General features: G+C 37.7%; 1 protein-coding gene across 1 annotated transcript in view; it reads left to right on the top strand.

Moving 5' to 3' along the window:
• The window catches only part of CDH12 (cadherin 12), a 162259-nt gene that overhangs the window by 29165 nt on the left and 112054 nt on the right, over nucleotides 1-21040 (top strand). Inside the window, exon 2 of the mRNA XM_054817707.1 lies at nucleotides 9156-9450. Coding sequence (XP_054673682.1) covers nucleotides 9156-9450 — 295 coding nt within the window. The remainder of the gene's footprint in view (nucleotides 1-9155; nucleotides 9451-21040) is intronic.

The raw sequence follows: 21040 nt of genomic DNA, 5'->3' as shown, positions 1-21040 counted from the left end.
TTTATGGCTACATAGTAGGAGATATATTTCTTCTCCTGCCTGCAGCTGTGGTGTGGAAATGTACGCTGCTCCACAGCCACTGTCCCTCCTACCGGTTGCTGCCTTCTCAGAAGAGCAACTCCAGCAGGAAGTTTGAGTTTTCCATAATTAATTTCAGAAGAGCCAGGCTTACAAAGGCCAGCTATTCAACTGCTCTAACCAGATGGGACAGTATGATATAAAGACTTTAAAGGAATTCAAATAGCTCTAGACATTTGGGGTGGAGAAGTGAATGCCACCAAGGGAAGGAGTGGGAAGCTGCTCAGAACCATGATCTCCTCCAGCACTGGATGTCATTCCATAGCGCCTATTTGCCGTGGTGCCTGTCAGCAGGTAGCTGTCTTTTTGTCTGTCACTTCAGAAGCAGAATGGCATACGGTACGCTGTCTTCCCTATGACATATTCATCGCTAATAATACAACCTACACAAAGGTATTCCTGCTGGCATCAGTAGGGCAATTCCTATGAGAGAAAAAAAAGGTCATGCAACTGAGCAGCTGTACCAATAGCTTCTGTGGGAAATTAAGTCTCAAGAAAAAAAAAAATGTCCATAATGTCATGACCCATTATTAGATGAGATGAGGAATAAATATTAGGAATATATATATTAGGAATATAGGTATATGAGGAATCTCATATATTTATCATGTTGGATTTGGTATTCAAGCACGTGTCCTCTCATGCTAATGGTATTTTCCACGTAAAGCCCAAGTAGTTAACATATAAGGAATATGGAAAATTAATCATGATTTTATGGCTTGTAGCTTAAGACATGTATAGAGTATAATTCTACAGAAAATGGATCACATTCACACACCCTTGAAAGAAAATAGATTTTGTTGCTTCACAAGCATAAACACCTAATTTTAGACTGAAAATATCTAACCTTGCCAACAGCTTAATTTCAGTGACACTTTGCAATATAAAATTCCTGCTTGTTCTCAACTTTTTGAACAGTGGTTATCCAGTGATCTTCAGAGAGACTATTTTCGTAAATATAATTAGGGAGTCATTAGAAATTATGAACTCTCCTCTAATAGGTGTCTTACAAATTTTGTTATAGCGTGTTTCATGTAAAGGCTTCCTAAGTCTCTAGTATCTATTTTTATTATATTTATTCATACATCATAATTCATATTTTCATGCATTGATCTTTTATATATGTTGCAGAAGGGGTACGACAGGGAACATAATGCAAAATAATATATTACTGTCAGTATGTGGCATCCAGAGAGATGCAGGTCTTGTTGACATTCTTACAGTGGTTCATCTTTCAATAAGGAAATACTACCTAAAAAGAGCACCACCCCTCTACACTTACCATTTTCATTAATTACAGCAATGCCATTGGGTGTTTTGCAGATCTTGCACGATTAAATAGCAGGAATGTAGAATTTCATTGTAATGCTGTCTTTTGTTCATTTCATTTTCAGAATTAACAAATAACTATTACCTTGAAAAGGAACGCAAGAATCTGCTGCCGAAAGCTGTGATGATTTTTCCCCAGACCCCTGTTTGTGGCCGATGCCCTTCCCTCATGTCTCATTTCCAGGCATCAGCATGATGCTCCCACTTAGGCACTGGGACTCCAGCCAGGCACTGGTACGGAGGGAGCGCCACTGCTTTCGTAGGTGTAAATCAAACCAGCTCCACTGCTGCCAGCTGAAATGTATTCATTTGTAACAGGTGATGTCTTGCACAGACTCCTTTGAACCAGAAGATAGCGTACCATACATTTCAAGCGCACAGTGGTGGAGAGAAAGGAAAAGGCCGCATCCGTGTGTGAGGATACAGGGCACAACCTCACCTTTCCCATCTGGTGCAATAAGGTCTTTGGACTGTGAGGGTTTCAGATTCAATCCACTGCTCCGTTCCTGTTAAATACTTTGAAAAATTCTGAAATTATAAATATTTAATGAGATGGTGAAATCGTTTTCCACTGAGCTGTCATCAACAGCTGCACACTTCATTGTAGCTGATATTACTTCAGCAGGATGTATAAAATTGCATTGGAGAAAGAAGAAATTGGAAGTTAATAAATTTCCTCATATTTTGTCTTCTGTTGTTGTCTAATGGCCAATACTGGAACCTGTATTGGAACCAATTGTTGGAACCTGTGATTACGTTGTGACTTTACCATGGTAATACCTAGAGGCCTCAGCAGGTTCATGGTCCCATCAGCTGTTACCATTCTGCAGAACATTTCTCTCAGGTGGAATTCAACATAACTGCAGCCTTAAACCTATCAACATACATACACAGAGCAAATTGTAACATGGAGTTACATGAGTTCAGTAAGAATAATTAAATAAAAAAATTACCTCCGATGCTGATTCTTAACGTTAAAGTTTACGAGAGAGGACCAGGACACAGTGTTTCTATCTGCATCAACTCCAGCTGAAAAGGTGATGTAAACGTCATCACCAGAAGTATATGCGACTTGTAACTTACATATATAAGTATATATATACATATATATACATATATAATTGCTTGTATAATCAGGTTATAATGAGATATTATTGATAGATTTTTATTCTTTCAATATTTTACTAGTGCATAATTTTTTTAATTGAGTAATATCTTTTTCTGTCTATGGGCAATCGCATTTCATGAAAAAAAATATTTATTTTGGAATGTGCTTTTGCAAGTGTTATTACTGAATTCCGCATAATGCAACAAAAATATTCTTGTAGAGTAGAATTAAAAAAATAACAATCCTTGACGCCTCAAGTCAGTGATGTTGATAGGGACGAGAATTCATTTGAACTGAGCAGGTCAGGTACTGTTTTTATTCCTTGCTAATGACTTATCTGCCATCATATTACTAACTGGCAACCCCACTCATTATTGGAAAAGTCTGATCTGACTTAGTATGCTTAAACTAAATCCCCATGACAGAAGGAGATAATGTTTTATTTAATTGGATAATCGGTGTTTTAATTTGAATAAAGCTCAGCTTTATTTGCCAAACAGGAATCATTAGAAAAAGAGTAGAAAACCTTTTTATTTAATTCCTCTTGAATAAGAAAGTATTCTAATCTAATTTGGACAGTGTACAAAAGATATTTCAAAATGTGGAACCATATTGTCTATTACCATTTTCATAAAAATTAGAAGAATGCCAATTCTTGGAAGTAGATATTTTACTAAACATAGGAAAAGAAGCCATAGCAATACATCCCTAAGAAAATTAGTCATGGTGATAGAATATGCACCGCTTGCTAGTTCAAATAATTATTTTCTTATCCTTGGTATATTTATAAATATATATGTATATATTTATATATTTTAATATTTTAATCTATATATGCACATCCTTTAATTGACATTTTTAATTATTGTTTAAAATTCTCATAGCACTAAGAAAGCCTAGTCAGGGACGGGGATCTCTTGTAAAAGCCCTGTACAAAGCTAGTACAAAGACACCCCATCCTATTGCAAATAATATTCAGTCTTAAAAGGAAACAAAACCACGTTTTCCAAATGACCTTTAAAAAACATCATTCTTTTCTTCTTTTGTTCATCTTTCTTTAACCTCATAATTTTGCAGTTAGACTTGGTGATCTTCTACGATTCTATGATTTCAGTTGCTCTTTCTTTCAATATGCCTGTTTCGCAGATTGTTGTCCATCTGACCCATTTTGTAGTAGTGTCCTAACTCCTCCCAACACAAGCTTTAGTCTGCAGTTTTGCCTCATCAATGTGTGTTAACTGAATATTCAGAAGATGCCCTAGATAATCTAAATTTTTAGGATCGAGAAACATTTGTACTGTGTTGTGAGCAGGTTTTGTCTTGTCCCTAAATGTCCTCTGGAGGGAGGTGTGGGCGTAGGGGTATGTGTGGTAGAGAGGGGAGGAAAAAAAAATATTTGATTGGATTTGATTAGCAGCAAATGTGTTGTTGTTTTTATTGCTCCATTTCTTGAATCTAACACCCTACCCTCCCTTTTACCTCTGGAAAATTTTCAATTTTTATGTATTTTTAGAGGGAAGAAAGAAATGTGTTTGTATAAAAGCAGTACACTAGAATCTAATTATCAGTTTTTAGAAGTAACTATGAAATCTGTGTAGACCATAGAGTTCTTGTCAATAGAAAATACATGTAGAATCATTATCTTTTAAAAGTGCAATATTCCAAATAGAAAGCCTTCTTAGGTGGTTACTATCAAAAGTTTCTCTAGGCTCATTTACACCCTCCTTTCCTGTAGCGGGCACCCCTGTTCCAACCCACAGACTTTTGCAGTGGGGGATTGCCAAAATAGCTCTGCTTGCACCTATGTTTTCCATACAACAATGACCTTTTTTTCCTTTCCTCAGTTCACGACGTCATTTGGTGCTTGCAGTCTTAGGTAATACTGGAGGTGACTGACTATTTTGACTTCCTGAATAGTTCTCATTGCACATCTGACCCAAGAAAGGGCAGGGGGAGGACCTGGTGGCTACAAAGCAAATAGAGATACTTGGAAGTAGATACAGGCAGAGGAAATAATGGAATAAGGTACTAAAATATATTGAATAATGAAAAATGAATGTGAAGATACAGATATGGGATGGATAGCTAGTACTGTTGTGCTTGCAAGGAAGGGTTCATATGTTGGAACATTTAGCAATGTTTTCATTCCAGATATGCACTGCAATATAGCATTTAAATTGATCTGCTAGCAATAAATAAATGGAACAGTGAATTTTTTTTTCAGCCTATGAAATTGGCAATGGAATAAGACTTAGAATCTTAGACTATATCACAGGGTGAATATATCATTTTAGGGATGATAAACATTTCTTGACATTTAAAACTTTTTTACTTCCTGCTCTTTTCTTTCTCTACCTTTTTTATTATTATTGGATATGGATGGGAAATTCAGAAAGGGAACCAGTCAATTCATAAAACAATTTTTCAATGTATTGCTATGAAATTAAGATCACAGCAATCCTAGTGAATGTCATAGCCCTCGTTCTTGCATCCTTCATGAGGGTATAGTGATTGCTTCATTTTAAGGCTAGACTATCTTGCAATTCTTTTGCTTCTGATTTCTTTACCCATGTCTGTGAATTCACAAATTTGACTTTCCAATCATTGTAAGTTTATTAATACAAGTCATTGAAGTGTTTGAGAAAAGAGAATATGAACAGCTGAGGATCAGATGTATAGTATACTGAAGAGCAAATCAGCACCAAGGAACAAATACTTCTGATCCATACTACTGCCATGTTGAATTTAGCTAGGAGTATACAGCAGTTCTTGAATTACACTACCTAAGGCATTTCTTGATCTTTCATGTGGTTTCATATGTAATATCAAATAATTTGTGCAGGTGTATGAATTTTTGAAGTGACACAGAGTTTATAACACTGAGTTATTGAAGCAGTAAGATCTTAATTTATCGCTAAAATATGAATAATCATACTGTTTGTTAGGAATCGGACATACGTGCCTGAAGAACTGAATAAATAATGTCTCCCAGATGTGCTTGTAGCAAGTTGTTACCAACTTTTTCATCCTCTCTGAAGCAAACTAGCTTTCAGCTAGTTGTAGGCTGAAGCAGATTGCTGGATCAATGGACTTGTAGACTGACTCAGTCTGGCATGTGGTATTGGATATGATTGAAGAACACTGTCATAGTTTTTGCATAGATTTATGCAATGTATTTCACAATAGTCTCCATCTTATTATTCATGCTTGATTTTTTTATCAGTCATTTGCTTTGCCATATGTGTTATTGTTTGCACACATTAGCAAGAATTATGGGAAGATATGTCTTTATCTGCCGTCACAGAAAAATATTCACGATTTTCTGCACTAACAGAGTTTGCTGCAAGAAATCATTAATTTTATACTTGGGGCAGATTTGCCCAAAGATCTGACACTAAACTCTGCGTTACTTAGGTAGTGAGAATAACAGCACAGATTTGAGCAAAAGTAGAAATGAATCCCTCGCATTTCCAAACCTTTGTGATATTTTTAATATTCAGAATTTACAGAGAAAACATAACAGTAAGAAATATCCATGTGAATACAATCATTTAGACCACCGTGTTGCGGTAAATTCAAGTAATTCTGAAATGTAAACACCTTGTGGGGGGAGTTAGGTAAGATTTGAGGACTTGTTCTCTTGCCCTATTCTGTTCAAATAGCAGAAGAGCAAGAATTAGAAAATAAGGACAAGCAAGAAGGAGAAATGAGATACAAACCCAAAACTACTGCCTGACACAGTGTCAGAAAAACTAGTCTCTCACAAATCTTCTGTATTTTTTTCAGTACAAAAAAAGAAATGTCTTTTTTTCCAGTGCAATACAGCTTGGAACACATAAATCAAAGACCCACTAACAGATGCTTATTGTACAGTCTAAACTGCTTTCTGGAAAATTTCAGGCATTGAAAGTCAGGATTATTTTCTAGTGTTGTGCAAGTTCAACCAATGCTAGTTCCTCTCTCTCCGTCCTTGCATCTGAATCTCAGTATTGCGTGCCTTTTGTTGTCAGAGAATTTAGTTCATTTTAAATTAAATCAATCAGCTATTCCCCTACAGTAATTAGACACCGTGTAACGTTTAATTGCCCCACAAATTGCATAGCTCAATGTGGGTTACAAATAAGCATGCATTAGCCCATTGTGCAGCAATGGCATCTAAGAAGCCTATATCGAAATCAGCAGATTTGCATGATTTGATGAATAAGTACAATGTGACAGATCCCAGCGAATGCAAAGCAATACAAGTCTGCTTAAATCAATGGAATGGTTCCTAGGTTATACTGGCTGAGTGATATTTGTGAAGCACAGTAAACACATCTATAACTGTAGAATTGCTAATGCTGCCAGTTATAAAGCTTTTTTGCTTCAATACATTTGAAAAAAGCTATGCTTGTGCTTGCCATTGTATTTCACTTTCCTTTCTCGTAGGAGCCCTTGTTTTGCTTTTTTTCTTGTTACACTTATTACCTTTTCCCCCAACTAGGGGAAGCAACTATAATTATTTCTCTCTAGTACAATCCAAGCACTCAGATAATGCATGCAATGCAGCCTGATTTGTTACTGGTTGAACATAAACCCATCAGCTGGCAATCAGAAAGACACTCAACCATCTCAGCTTTAGTGCCAAATCTGATGACAGGAGATGGGAGTAGAGACAATATTCTTGGCATGCTGCCCTGTTTACAAATTCTTGCTTTGAAACCATGTTCTTTTGCTCTGTGATATTCTTACTGTATGGAACAAGGTAGACTTCACAGTAAAGCCCAGACATATTTTATTTAATACAGGGATACAAGTAAGAAAATGGTGTGGTTCCCTCTATAAAGTTCTAAGATTTTTTCTTTGAGCTTTCTCATCATCTTCCCCCCCCACACACTCCATGTGTGTTTGTAAGCCTCCATATGATAATGGCAGGAAAATACTGAGTTTTAACTGAGCAAGGTATAATGGAACAGCAGGAAGCTTGTGAGCCACTTAAATTAAAATGATGAGGAAGAAATAGACATTAATTATCTCGGGCTGAATTATCTTTTCATTTTGCAAGCAAGGAAATATTTAACACCCCAGGAGGAAAAGAATTAACTTCCTTTGAATCTTTCCACAGTGAACCAGTGCTCAAGAAGCAAAATGCTTTACTTCGCACTAGAGAGATAATTTAAAATCGCATGCAGGGAGCAGCTAGATGAAAGATCAGAGTCTAGTATATTCACTGAGCAGGAATGATGAGATGAAAAAGTAGACAAAGAAGACACTATGCTCGTGTTCGCTCTGTCCCACAAACCATGACCTCTTCCACAGTCACAAGGACCTATTTTCAATTTCAAGGCAATAGCTATAAATGTTAATAATTGCCTTTACCTCTTTCTCTGTAGCTTAGCTTCTTGCCCCATTACCAAAACCATTTAGTTCCTCAGTAATTCATTTTCTACATAATCTCCTTTCATGTCCCATGTTTCCTCTATTGTGTTTCACCTTGGGCAGTACATCATGTAAATAAAGCCTATATCCATAATCACTTTACTATACTGCTTGAGGGAATTCACTCTTGAAAACTCCATTCCAACCTGTGACCATTATAGTAGATCTCTTTAGTCCTCATTAGATGGGACAAGCGGGTGAATATTTTAAAAGCTATTTCAGCATCGGTGATGTAACCTTGAGTATCTATTCAAAACTTTTAGAGGTATTTTAAGGATAAGCATGAAACAGATAAAGGCATCTGAGAAAGAAATTCATCATACTGTATTTCGAATTAAAAATTTCCTGCATTTGAAATAGTGGTTAAGGCCACATTATTGTACTATAAAAACTGATCAAATGGACAAAAACATCCAAGAATTTGTATTCAAGTTTGGTTTTTTTTTCAAATTAGAAATGGAGATTTAACATGCTAATAGCCTGGAAAATCTGCATCTTGGTATTTAAGGAAGAAATAATTGAGTTAAAGTAGAAATAATTGAGTTAAAGTAGAAATTATTGAGTTTTGTATTCTTCCAATGAGTAAGAGAACTCCTACCGTCACGCTGCCCGCAATGTGACTACCTCAGAAAGGACAGAAAAAAATGATCAAATATTTGTGCAGAAGGTAGGGGGTTTTAGTTCTGTTTAACATTTACTGTAATTAAGAGGTGTATATTGTCTTTTTTAAACCAGATTTGAGTTTGAGTGTAGGACTCTATCAAGCTCTTGTGTGTGAATTGAGAATTTGATACTTCCCTTCTACTCCTCTGAAAGCCAAATGCCTGTGAAAGCTTTTGACACTCTTTCATGTCATCTCATGTTTGTTTGATGTGACTGTTGGTGGTTTTCCATCCTTGGTCTTAAATTTCAGTTTATAACAAATCTGAAGCCCTGCTTCATTGCGCTTTTAATAGTGAACAGTATTCATGGGAGAAAGCAGATAGAATTTTGAAATGCTTTCTGTGCTGGGTACTAGATGGGGTAAAAATATTAGATTACGTGCTACCCACATTTTTTCCATGCACTTAGAGGCAATTAAGGACTTAGGAAATTGGTTCCTCTAATGCCTTTTATTACATGAGAGGAAAAAAACCCCCAAAATAACAATTGCCTTCCAACCTAGAAAAAAGCCATTAATGTTCTTTTCCTCCTTTTTTTTTTTTTTATTTTTGTTCTGAAGCTTCATTCTGACTTGGACAAAGGAGTGGGCACTGTTAAATATACCCTTTCAGGAGATGGTGCCGGCACGGTTTTTACCATTGATGAGACCACAGGAGACATTCATGCCATAAGGAGCCTAGATCGAGAAGAAAAACCTTTCTACACTCTCCGGGCTCAGGCTGTGGATGTTGATACCAAGAAACCACTAGAGCCTGAATCAGAGTTCATCATCAAAGTGCAGGACATTAATGATAATGAGCCAAAGTTCCTGGATGGACCTTATGTTGCCAGTGTCCCAGAAATGTCTCCAGTGGGTGAGTAAGAAGCTTTAAACACTTGATAACTAATTGCATATTACTTAATTGTCTCAACGTGCATTTCCTGCTGAGGAAAGAAAGAGATGGCTGAAATGAAAATATAACTTCTAAAACTTATTATTAGAAATGTCTCACTCTGTGCTTAGAAATATACAGATTACAGTTTTGTTTTAGCTTTATTTGCCTATTTAAAAACTCATTTTCCTGCAAAATCGGTGCCTGTGACTTTAAGTCTCTAAGGAATGCAGGAGAAAAAAAAAAAAAGTATTCAAGGCAGGTATGCTAAGGTCCAGGGGTTCTGTGTACCCCCAAGCTGTTATTTCACATGATGAAGTGTGTTCCCCTCTCTTCCTAGTTTATGTTGACGGTTTGCTGTTCAGAATTAAATGGTACAACAGCATCTTGCCATTTACTGTTCTTGTCTTTGTGGCTGTTAAACTCCCACAGCACTTGCATGATCCCCTGATTATGAATTAGGGAACAATTCTTTATCCAAGTCCTGCTCACTGTGGGTGCTGAGAGTAACGATTGCCCTCACCTGGCTCTCCACAAAGCAAGAGCGGGAGTCAGAGAGTCTCAGCAAGACTGTCTCAAGGTCTCATAAACCTAGTGTCCAAGAAAATATTGAATGCATTGTATTCTTAAGTCAAAAAAAAAAAAAAAAAAAAAAAAGGACTGACTGGAAGCATGGTAAGTTTTCAAAAAGCTAGTGTACAGGGGAGCGAATAATTTCCTTTCCAAAGAAAGGTGGACTGTAGTAAGGATACCGAAGCATTGGAACAGGTTGGGTTTTTGGGGGTTTTTTTTGAAGAATTTTCACAGCACGATAGACATTTGCTGGGAAAGACATAAAGAGCATTGATCCTGCTTTGGAGCAGGAGAGTAGACTAAATGGGTCCTTCGGGTCTCTGCCTGATGGCTGATTCTGCAGCGGTCCCGAGCAGCGTGTTTGCAACACAAGCACACTGCTTGTGTCCTGCTGCCAGATGGCACTTCGGGCTTCCCGGCGGGCACCAGAAATTAATTCGTTCTGGGCTGTGAGGCCTTTAACTTCCCAGTGCTATTTTCAGTTTATTGCCATTTTCTGTCCTAAGCTGTCTTTTCCCAGTACTTCACAAGCCAGTACTAGTCATTTAATACTCCCTGTAGTTGCTAACAGTTTGGGAAGTTTTCTGTCTCTGAAATGTGCGGAGGCATCCTGTTGTCCCTTCAGCTGTGCAGCTCAGATGATGATGTTTTGAAAGACAATCCGGAGGCACCTAGCTATCTACACAAGTTGCTATATGGAATTAATGAGGTGGTATTTTAAATTTTGTGATAAAGAGTGGTAGAATGGGATAAAACGTGACACGAGTAGACTTGTAGAGATGATCGTTTTAATTTCATACAAGTGTGGAGATGAGTTCACTATAGTCACCCCCAGGGGTGCATCTATAGATTCACTATATATGCACACTATTGCTGTTACCCCTGTAGAGATGCCTAGTAATATTACTTACGGTTATATTATTTATAGATGGAAAAACATCTGCTGTATTTTCAAGTCTTTCTGTGGCAAGTTCAGAATAACATTTTCTCACCAGTGAATGTATGGTTAGTTGTTAAATTGTTTTCAAGACTTGATCAGAGAGAAATGAGCAAAATAATAATGAATAATGCTATTTACACAGTGGAATGCAGCGTATGCATTCATTCTCTCACTTTGTTGCTCTCCCTTTGTCTTCCATTCTTATTTTCTTCAATATGCATGTGCAGTAGCAGACAAAATGCTAACAATGGTTTTATTGCATGGGAAACTCTCTTCAAGGTGTGCCATGCATTATGGCTTTTACATTGACTGGGAGTTGCATGACTAAATGAGATGCAACTGAGTATGTTGTGTCATGCATACAGTATTTTAAAAGAAATGCTTTTCAATTTATTCTTTTTTGGAGAAGCATCGGTAGATGCCATGTCAAAAATACATCCTCTTGATCTTCACTTTATTCAGTCATATTCACTACCTCTAGAAGATTTATTAATAACAGTTTTTATTTTCCTCTATAAGAAAAATAAAAGATGGATGAAAATTGATCAGAAAAGTCCAGGCAAGGAAATAGTGCCCTAAATGGAGGCCTAAACTCCAATTAGTGGTTACTAAAGCAGATAGCAATTTTTGCTGTTGGGTTGTCTTGCAGCAAAAATATCCAGAAATGCCTTCTGTTGCCTGTGATGTGCCAGGAGATTGTGCCTTCTCCAATGTAGGTCTCTCCACTCTCTTGCTCTCTCTTACCCATGCCTTTGCTGCCTTATGCAAACACAGATTTCTCAGAGGATCTAAAACTACCGCTCCCTATCATCAGTACCATTTAGTTGCACCTATAGAGGTGCCTAGACCTACCACTGCCTGAGGCTGACATCAAAAATCACTTTGATTTTTTAGCTGGTACAGCATATGGTTGTCTTGGCTTAGGCAAAAACCCTGATAAAGTCGTCTTCTCATATATTTTTTTTTTACATTTTCATTTTCTAGTTGCCAGTTTTCAGTTCCCAAATGTCCTAAACTTCACTTACTATATTTTTGCAACAGTATTTATTATGAACTGCACTCATGCACACGGTTTCTGTTGTGGGAAATGCACTACAACATGACTTTTCTTCCCCCTTACTAGTCATTTCTATGAGCCTGGCAAGCTTTTGTGACTAGTGACTTCCTGTCTTTTATTGTTGCACGACACTCTCATGCAAAGGTTTACTCGGTTTGGTAGTTTATCTTAAGGTTTTTGGTAATAAGGAGCAAAATATGGATGCCAGAGTTCATGTTGAAAGGGGAACAGAGGGGCAGAGAAGTAACTAGTAAAATCCTCAAGACTTAACACCCAGTGTAAACTCACAGTATATATTCCATTTGGACAGTGAAATAAAGTGAATTGTATAAAACATACTTGAGGTACCACAGTCTGCAGCCGTAAGAGAGGATTGCGTGGGGTTGGGAAGTCTTGGGGAGAAAAGTGTCCTTCAGATCCCTTACATGTATTTTAGAAATTTTCACGGCTGCACTTTTCTCAGTGCTGCTGAGCTGCTTTGGTGGCTGAAAAAATGGCATAGCATTCATCCCTGGATTCAGAGTGCCAGTTACAGAGTTATGATAAAATTGTGCATCAACTTTGTGCTAGACCTAGGTGAGTTTTTACTGAAAAGGTACAAAAAGATGGAAATTTATAGGATCTTCAATATCTGGTTTTCTGTGCATAGATATGATTTAAACATATCTGTCATATCCAAGTTTTTCACGGTAGATTTTCTAAGAAGCGTTGTGTTATTTTCCATGCATGTTTTAGGTGGAAAGATATTTTTTTCCTTCAAATTCACTTTGAGGTTATGTTAACATTTCTTCTACAGTTTCTGTAGACTGAGGTTTGTTTGTTTTTCCCTCTCATCAGTACCACTCCTTAAAAAAGATCATGGTAATGCATATCTTTTAGCTTTTTCTGAAGAAGAGATACTGTTAGGATTGCTGGTTTTACTTAGTGGTGAATTCCTTACTGGGAGCCAAATAACTTCATATGCTTTTTACTAAGAAAAAAATGTTAGCAGGATGTGTACTGTATTCTAAAACTCTAATTTAAGCCCATTAAAAACTAGGACACCTACCTGTTTTAGCCAAAGGCTTGAATGGCCACCTAGTCTCTCTCCTTCCATACGTGCACTCTAATCTGCCCAGGTATGATGGAGAGGACAGTCAATTGCAGATATTAAAAAAAAAACAAACCAAAACAAACTTCTCTTGAAAAGCCCCTTGGTTACCAACTGGTGTAACATGCAGGCTACTGTACCCATCTGTGACTTCCATTATTTCCGATACTTTCTAAGTGCGCATAGTTTCTGTATGGTTGCGGAAGGATATCGGTACCTCCAAAGCTGACAGTGTATTGCTCACATAATAAATGAGGTGCAGAATACTTTATGGTAAAGAATTTATTTTGGAAGGGACAATGATGTGAAATTCCCTGCAGAGAAACTCAGCAGATGGAGTCAGATGACAATGCAGAACTAATATTTTAAGAACAGAGATTGCTATATTCTACGCCTAATAAGAGATTTATAAAAGCTTAAGGGCTGGACTTCTAATATATTTTTTCTGATATTGGATTGATTTTATCAACATCTTTATTTGAAAATATTGTCTTGATTTAATAAGAGTTCCAAAATGTAGAACAAACCAGAAATGGAAATTTATGTACGAGGACTGAAAAGGGGGCTGTAATTTCCCCATTTGTAAGTTACTATTAGCAAAATATGTTGTCCTTAAGTATAGTTTAATCAACTTTGTTGTTGCTTCTGGCAGCTGTGCCAGCTTCTGTTGCAATATAGTTCATGTAAGCATGCAAATATATGGTGAGTTTAAACCAAGGTTATCCCCTTATTAAAGCTATCGGTCCAGATGACTGAGAGTAGGGGCATACCAGCCTTAAACACACATTCAAGGAAAGATACTATTATATATCTTTATATATTTAAACATAAAAATGTGCACAGAAATGCATCTGCATTTCTCGTGCATTTCTTTCACTGAATATGCTGATTTTAATTGATCCTCTGTATACATGTGACAAATTTATAACTTCTACTGTCATAGTCTCCTAATTATTTTCTACGGTCTTTCCATTATTCCTCTATGCTTACACACACACCAGCTAGGGCTGTACTAAACCCATCAATTCCATAACATATAGATTCCATATGTTCTTTCCTAGGCAATTTCATTTCATACCTTTCCACTCGATTAACTCTTTATTGCTCAGGGGGGCTCTACAAACTCCAGATCACCATGGAAATTATTCTACCTTTTTGGTTATTAATTAACGAGTAATGGAATATGTTCACATTAAATAGCTGTATTACTGATTAGGCTTGAATATTCTATTTGAAACTGCCTCAATTATAACACCACGTTGTAACACTAAAATAGTCAATGATACCAGGAAGTTAATATCACGTTATTTTTACTAGGTAACCTCCTTGGTGCAAGGCAGCTACTTGAAGAGTGTTATGGATTTGCTTCCCATGGTACTGACAGCCTAAAAAGGGTCTCTATAAATTATCTGGCAGTTTTCCTTCTGAAGTGAATACTTAATTGGCTTATATTTAAACATCACCGACTTATATTTAAACATTGACAAAAAGGCTTACATATATACGTTCACGAATGGAACATATGTTTGATATAGCCATCTATGTAGTTTCATGTGAAAGGATTACAATGTGTAGAAAACTAACCCGATGGACTGGTGGGTAGGAAGCTGCGTTCTGGTTGGGCATAGCTTAGTACCGCGTGCCTGAGTTTAGCCTGAAGCTTACATTGAGCAGCGGCTGGGGAAGGAAGGACGATAAAGCGCTGGAGCAAATGCTGAGCAATCCTTCCCTTGATGTAGTTTCCTAGCTTCTGGTGATATGTTTTTAAGGACTTCCAAAAGCGTACCCAGGCTGTTGCGGAAGATATTACTTTGGGAACCTGTGGAGGCCAGAGAGATCTTTGAATGGTATCACACACAGTCATGGAGAGGTAACTGGCAGAATAATCTGTCAGGCCCTGCCTGCAGCCCCTCCAGCTCCACCCTGGTCTCCGTGCTTTTTTCTGGTGTTGTCGAGACCCTAGAGACAATGATGGGAATTGGATGTCATATTCAAGATATAAATATCTCGAATATTCTTGTTTATTCTCTTTGGCTTGTCTCATAATTCCCATCAATCATTTTCCCTTTTTTGTCCGCTGTTGATCATTGAGATGAAAACTTTGCAGGATTTTCCACAATGATCCCGAGATCAAGAGGTAATAGGTAACTGAGCTACAGCCCACCTCTGTGAAAGGACTGATAAGAGGGGTTTTTTTTCCCATGCCTCTTACTTTGTATTTCTCACTGTGAAATCTCCTATCCCCAGTAACTTGTTACGTTAAGATTCCCCTGTAAGACTTTGCAGTCAAGCTTTCATTTTGTTGAGCTGTCACGTGCTCCTGTATTCTCTTTTACTGGCAACCTATGAGTTCAGATCCAAGTGAGATGCCAGTGGCAACCCCCCTCTCATATAAAGACTGGCAATTTATTCCTACCATTTGATTTCTATTTGTATTTGGATGTTATCTTAGAAAAGGCTGTTCTCTCTTAATCTATCTTTTTATTTTTTTTCAAGAGCCTTTGCTTAGGAACCTTGCTGAAAGCCTTTTGGAAATTCAGACACTGTTTTATCTTTGCAGGTAACCTAGAGCTATATAATCATTGATTCACCCAATAGTTTTAACACAGTTTGTGAAGAGCGGTTTCCCTTCATAAAACTGTACTGACTCCCCCCTTACAGGGTCATATTGACATGTCCTCTAATTTGGTACTTTATCACAGAGTGTACAAATTTGTCCATCGTCTGGGTCAGACCTGCTGCCCTAGGTCATGCAGACCACTTCTTAGAAAAATTCATGTCTCTCTAAGTTCTCCTGGCGCTACGTCAGATGGCAGTTTACGCATCACAGTTGACGTTTCAGCGGTTTCTCACTTAGAAGTGCTTTGTTAATTACAGATCTTGGGGGGGTTATTAATTATTTTAATTGTGCAAAGAAATAGCTACTGCACTGATCATCAGACTGGTTTATAGCCACTGTAGAGAAAGGTGAGTTTTAAGGAAGGAGAAAAAGGAAAGGCAGGTTATGGCTGCTTAGCCTTTTGTCAAGGAGCTTTTTCCCATGTGTAAGGGACATTGCACAAAAATACAAAACAAAAAATAATTGGAAAAAAACCAACATTGAGATGGTGAGAGAAAATTACAAGTAGGCAGTAAATGCTTTTGAAACAAAAGTGTTTCTTGACATTATGATAGATCACTAGGCAACCTAGGCAGCTTCAACTACTGTGAAAACCCTTACAGACAAAACCCTTTTAGATCAAAAGGGAGGAAGAAAACAATGCAGAGAACCAAGGCTTGCTTGGCTAAAGGATTGTGGCTATTGTCATACTCACTGTGAGTTTCATTTCATACACCCTGGTTGTTGGAAATTGTCAGCAAAAGAAGGAAATTTGACAAGTACTATTAGGTGGGAGAATCTATGTAAAATGAAAGCTGTGACAGACAGGACCCTACAAACACGCACACAGCAAAATGTCTGAGAAGCTTTTGCTGTTAAAAAGGTGAGATGCTGAATAAATGTTTTCTGCTAAGCTGGTTTCACAGTCCTGAAATGTCAATGTCAGTGCCGAGTTCATGCGGAGCATTTGAGTCTTACTTCATGTATATCCAGGCCTACTTTATTGCATTTAACTGGAAGTGGGCAAAGTTTAAAACTCATGTCACAGGAGAGAAAGCTGTTGTGTTCCTATGTACACACTGACTTTAGTCCAGCTTCGTAGCATAAATCAAAAAATATTTTATATTTCATCACACCCAAGTCTTTTGATGCAGACCCCTTTGTTAGGTTAACCAACCAATTTTTTCATTATTAAAATTAACTATTTGGTTTTGCTCTAAATGTACAAATTGGTCATTTTAATGGTGCTGACTATTAATTCTTTTAGTATATAAGGAGAAGCTGTGTAATTATTGGTACCGTCTTGTGGTTTCCATAATCATCTTTAGGTTCAAGATATATTGCATTAGAGTTGTTGGGATTATGTGGGTTTTTTTTTTTTTTTTTGTCAATGATACTATTGCTGAGGGGAAGGTATTGGCATGTTTTAGTGTAGTATTGAGAGAAGTAGGAATTGTTTTTATACAGGCACATAGCATCTTTAAACATAAAACATGTTGTATTGTTAGTTGTTTTAGTAGCCACTGATCAGCTGTAAATGTTAAAAATTAACAAGAAGTAGCTTTTTCCTTACCACAAAATGACTCTGAACATTAAATATCTTTTCAGCAAGAGCTGTTCTTTGGGCCACCAAGTGGTTTTAAACATTAAACATATTTTAAAAGTATTACTGTTCTCAGCCATTGAGTGACTGTAAACATTAAATATGTCTTATAAAAGCTGCTTTTCAAGCTACTGCCTGCATTGCTATGAACATCATTTTTCTTTAAAGTTGCTTTCCAGCCACTGAGCTATTTTTTTCTGATAAGCTCAGTTCTATTTATAATATTTTACAGAAGAAACAAGTGCAAGGTTTCACTGGCACAAGGCAGCTCTTCATTTATGGCAAGTAATCATGTCCTAGCCATCTTCTCATAAAGACACTGCAGGTAACGAGAACAGGCCAAAATTAAAGTGGATTTTTATGGATATTTTGCATGGACACTATGTGCATCTCTAGTGTTCTTCTCCCCTATTTTTGCGTATAACTCTGCAGTAAACCAAAATAATAAAAGCAGACATGAGTGATATTTTGTACTAAGATGACTGGTCTAAGAAATCTGTCGCTGATGAATTATGTGAATCAATCAAGTCATCATCAGCCCTAGAGGAGTACAAAACAGAAAGCAAAATAGTCTCAAGATTGCTAAGCAAATGGGAGTCACTAAACCAAATATGATTAAGGGCTTTAATTCTGTGTGCAGAAATAACTCCATGTGGCAAATTAGATGTAATCCTAGGAAGGCCTGGAGTGATAAGAAAAGTGTTCGTGAGAATCTGGCTTAACAAGAGCTAAGAGAAAAAAATCACTGATCACAAATACTCTGTTAAGGACAAATTATTCTCTGTTTAGAGAATCCCATAAGGCTTAAAGTCTACAGCAAAGACATTGCAGATAAAAATAATACCTTAGGAAAAAAAAATCTACATAAAACAGAAGTCTAAAAATATCTGCAGAATGAGGAACAGCACATGCTAGAGTGTCTTTAAATGGCATGTCAGCCAATTACTAAGTGTATCTGTCTGTCGACCTTGGATTTAATGAATCCTCGCTACTTATCGTATCTCCTCATGTGGCAAGGAACAGCATAGATGGGCAGTCCAGCCCAATGTCTATCCCATACGCAGTAGGTTTTTCCTCACTAAGGAACCATTAAAGATCTTACGGGAACAGGAGCCCGACGTCCCTCCAGCCTTTGGTCAACAAGGGTCCCATCAGAACTGGTTGAAACCTTTCCACAAGAGCCATTTTTGCTAAGTTTTTATAGAACTGAAAGATGCAAACATGTAATTCTGTCAAACCCTTTTATGAAAAACCAGATGGCTGCCTGGTGAGTCATCCCCCAGGTTAGCTGGTGACTGGCAAATTGAACAGGTGGTTCCCAAATTAGTAGAGAAGCATTCTTTATATCAACCTGACAAGCCAAGCACTGGCTGGCTGGGAACCCGTAGGCCAGGCAGTCTTCTCTGGAGCTGGGAACCTGGCGGGTTTGTCTGTTCCCTGATTTCATTGCCACACAGTTGATGACCAGGCAGGTTGCCATGCTTCTCAGACGAGCTAGTCAGGCTGCAAGCTAAACAGGTCATAACTATGTAGGAAGAAGATCAATGGAAATGAAACAAACTGTCCTCTCTGCTAAAAACTCAGCAGTGCCAATATTGTTTTCTGGAGTGTGCAAATAATTTTTTTCTGGACTGAAGTAGGACAAAGTGAAAGGTCAAAACTAAATTATCCCAGTAAAGCAATATTCAACTGTCCCGACGTCCTTACTTGCCAGTTATGTCTGGGGACCTTTTGTGCAGAAGCCAGCACTAAAAGTGAAATCATTGAGGGTTAGAGAGGAGAAGACTGGAAATAGAGATGGGTGCTGATTTCAGGCAAGTGTGAAAGTAAAGAATGGTAGCAGGGAAGAGGAAAAGCTTTACAAATTGTACAGATTTAATTTCAGGAGCTACTGGAGAGAAATGTAACAATTTTAATACTGCCTTGGACTTGATTCAGACTGGCACTCCTAAAGAGACTGCTGTGTTTTCTGTTAACAGACCTCAGGATCATCCTTTTATTTTCATAAGAAGCTTAAAGGATATTAATTCATAAATAAATGACACTCAAGGTATCAGTGAGACTATTGAACAGTCTTGAGGGAGCAGGGAAACAGCATGAAGCAGGCCAGGTTCCTCCAGCAAGGACTGTCTGACACACCAGTCTGCACCAGTCATCGACAGAGAATGTTGCAGATGCCCTCAGAGGTGTGATTTCAACTAACCATTTGCATCTGGGTACACAATTGTTCGCAACTGATGATTCTCACTGGAAATAATTGGTTGACTGCTAGTCATCCCGCTGAGGCTGGCATGATGTTTTGGGAATAGAGATTCTAACTGGTAAAGAGTAATATGAATCCCAACAGTCGATCCAATAATAACCAGGTCAGGATATCTACAGCTGGAGAGTATCTCCTCAATCATATCCTTCATCTTCCATCTGTGTTTATTGCTGGTAGTACAGCAAGCATCAATTTTACCACTTGTTCTGATCCAAAGGAGTATCCTAGCTTATTTGAAACATTAAGGTAATTACGTAGCTAGGTTTCTCATATTGTAGGAACATCACCTTAGAGGCCTATCTATCCTTCTCTCTCTGTAAATGGCCAGAAGTAGAGGTTAGGAGAAACTTAAATGCACGTTTAACGTAAAATGGTAGGGTTTATCCAAGCACACCTTATTTATTTTTTGAAGTCTGTTAAAAAGGGTTGTTGTTAGAGTTCACAAGCATGTCAAATACTTCTCTAATCCCCATTTTGTTAGGTCTAGTGACTGTACATTCTCTAAATCGATCATGTTGTTCTACAAAGCATTTTCTTTTCCTATTGTTGACATTTTTTGACTTTCAGTCTGGAAGATAAGATGAATAGGAACATATAATTTAGCTTTGGCATAGTCCTAACTACTGCATGCATCTCTATCATGCCCTGTCTATTTGTCTCATTTCTAAATTAAACAGATGACATCTTTAAAGTTCTACGTGGAAAACTTTTCATGTCTCAATCGCTTTCACTGCTTGCCTCTGAGCCTCCTTTATTTCTGCTGTCCTTTTAGCGATAGGGCAACAGTAATCAATATTTTCAACAGTCTGGAGAGAATTCAGATGAGAAAGATGCCTGAAGGGCAGGTTCAAGTGCTCAAGCCTGCAATTCATGGTCTTGCAAGAGATGATACAGACACAGATGCTCAAATTATCAGCCCCACTTGCTACTTCTCTGGTTCAGTAGCTCCAAATTCATCCATTTTTTCTTGCTGCTTTCACTCCATATCACCTCATGCCTGAACACAAACCAAACCCTGTCAGACAGTTTCCAGCAGTTGCTTGATAGTCCTGGGATTCTTTCATGGCTCTTGCATGTGATTCTGAATGAATCCTCTGTTCACAGATTTTAAGTCCTAAACCAATATTAATCACTGAGCATAATCCAGTGAGACATAGCACCTTGCTGTTCAAACAGCAGATGATCCTGTGTGCCTTCAAAAGATCATCCAGTTGCTAGTACAGCAGGGAGGGGGAAAAAATCTTCCCCTGGCTGAGTAGAAGAAAATAGCTTTACTATGATATATTAAAGAACTGTGTTTGATAGTTTTATTTGCAATACTTGTGGGCGAGTACGGAGGCGAACTGTTAACATTTGTGGAGGGGAGGCAGTGGCTGCATATATGTAAACTGCTGCTTTTATTTGCCACAACCCAGATTCAAACACTGGTGTGCTAGGAATTGCTCCA

Source organism: Grus americana, chromosome 2 (assembly GCF_028858705.1).
Source record: "Grus americana isolate bGruAme1 chromosome 2, bGruAme1.mat, whole genome shotgun sequence".
NCBI lineage: Eukaryota > Metazoa > Chordata > Aves > Gruiformes > Gruidae > Grus > Grus americana.
Note: the sequence above shows the minus strand (reverse complement) of the source record. Positions and strands in the feature narration are given on the sequence as shown.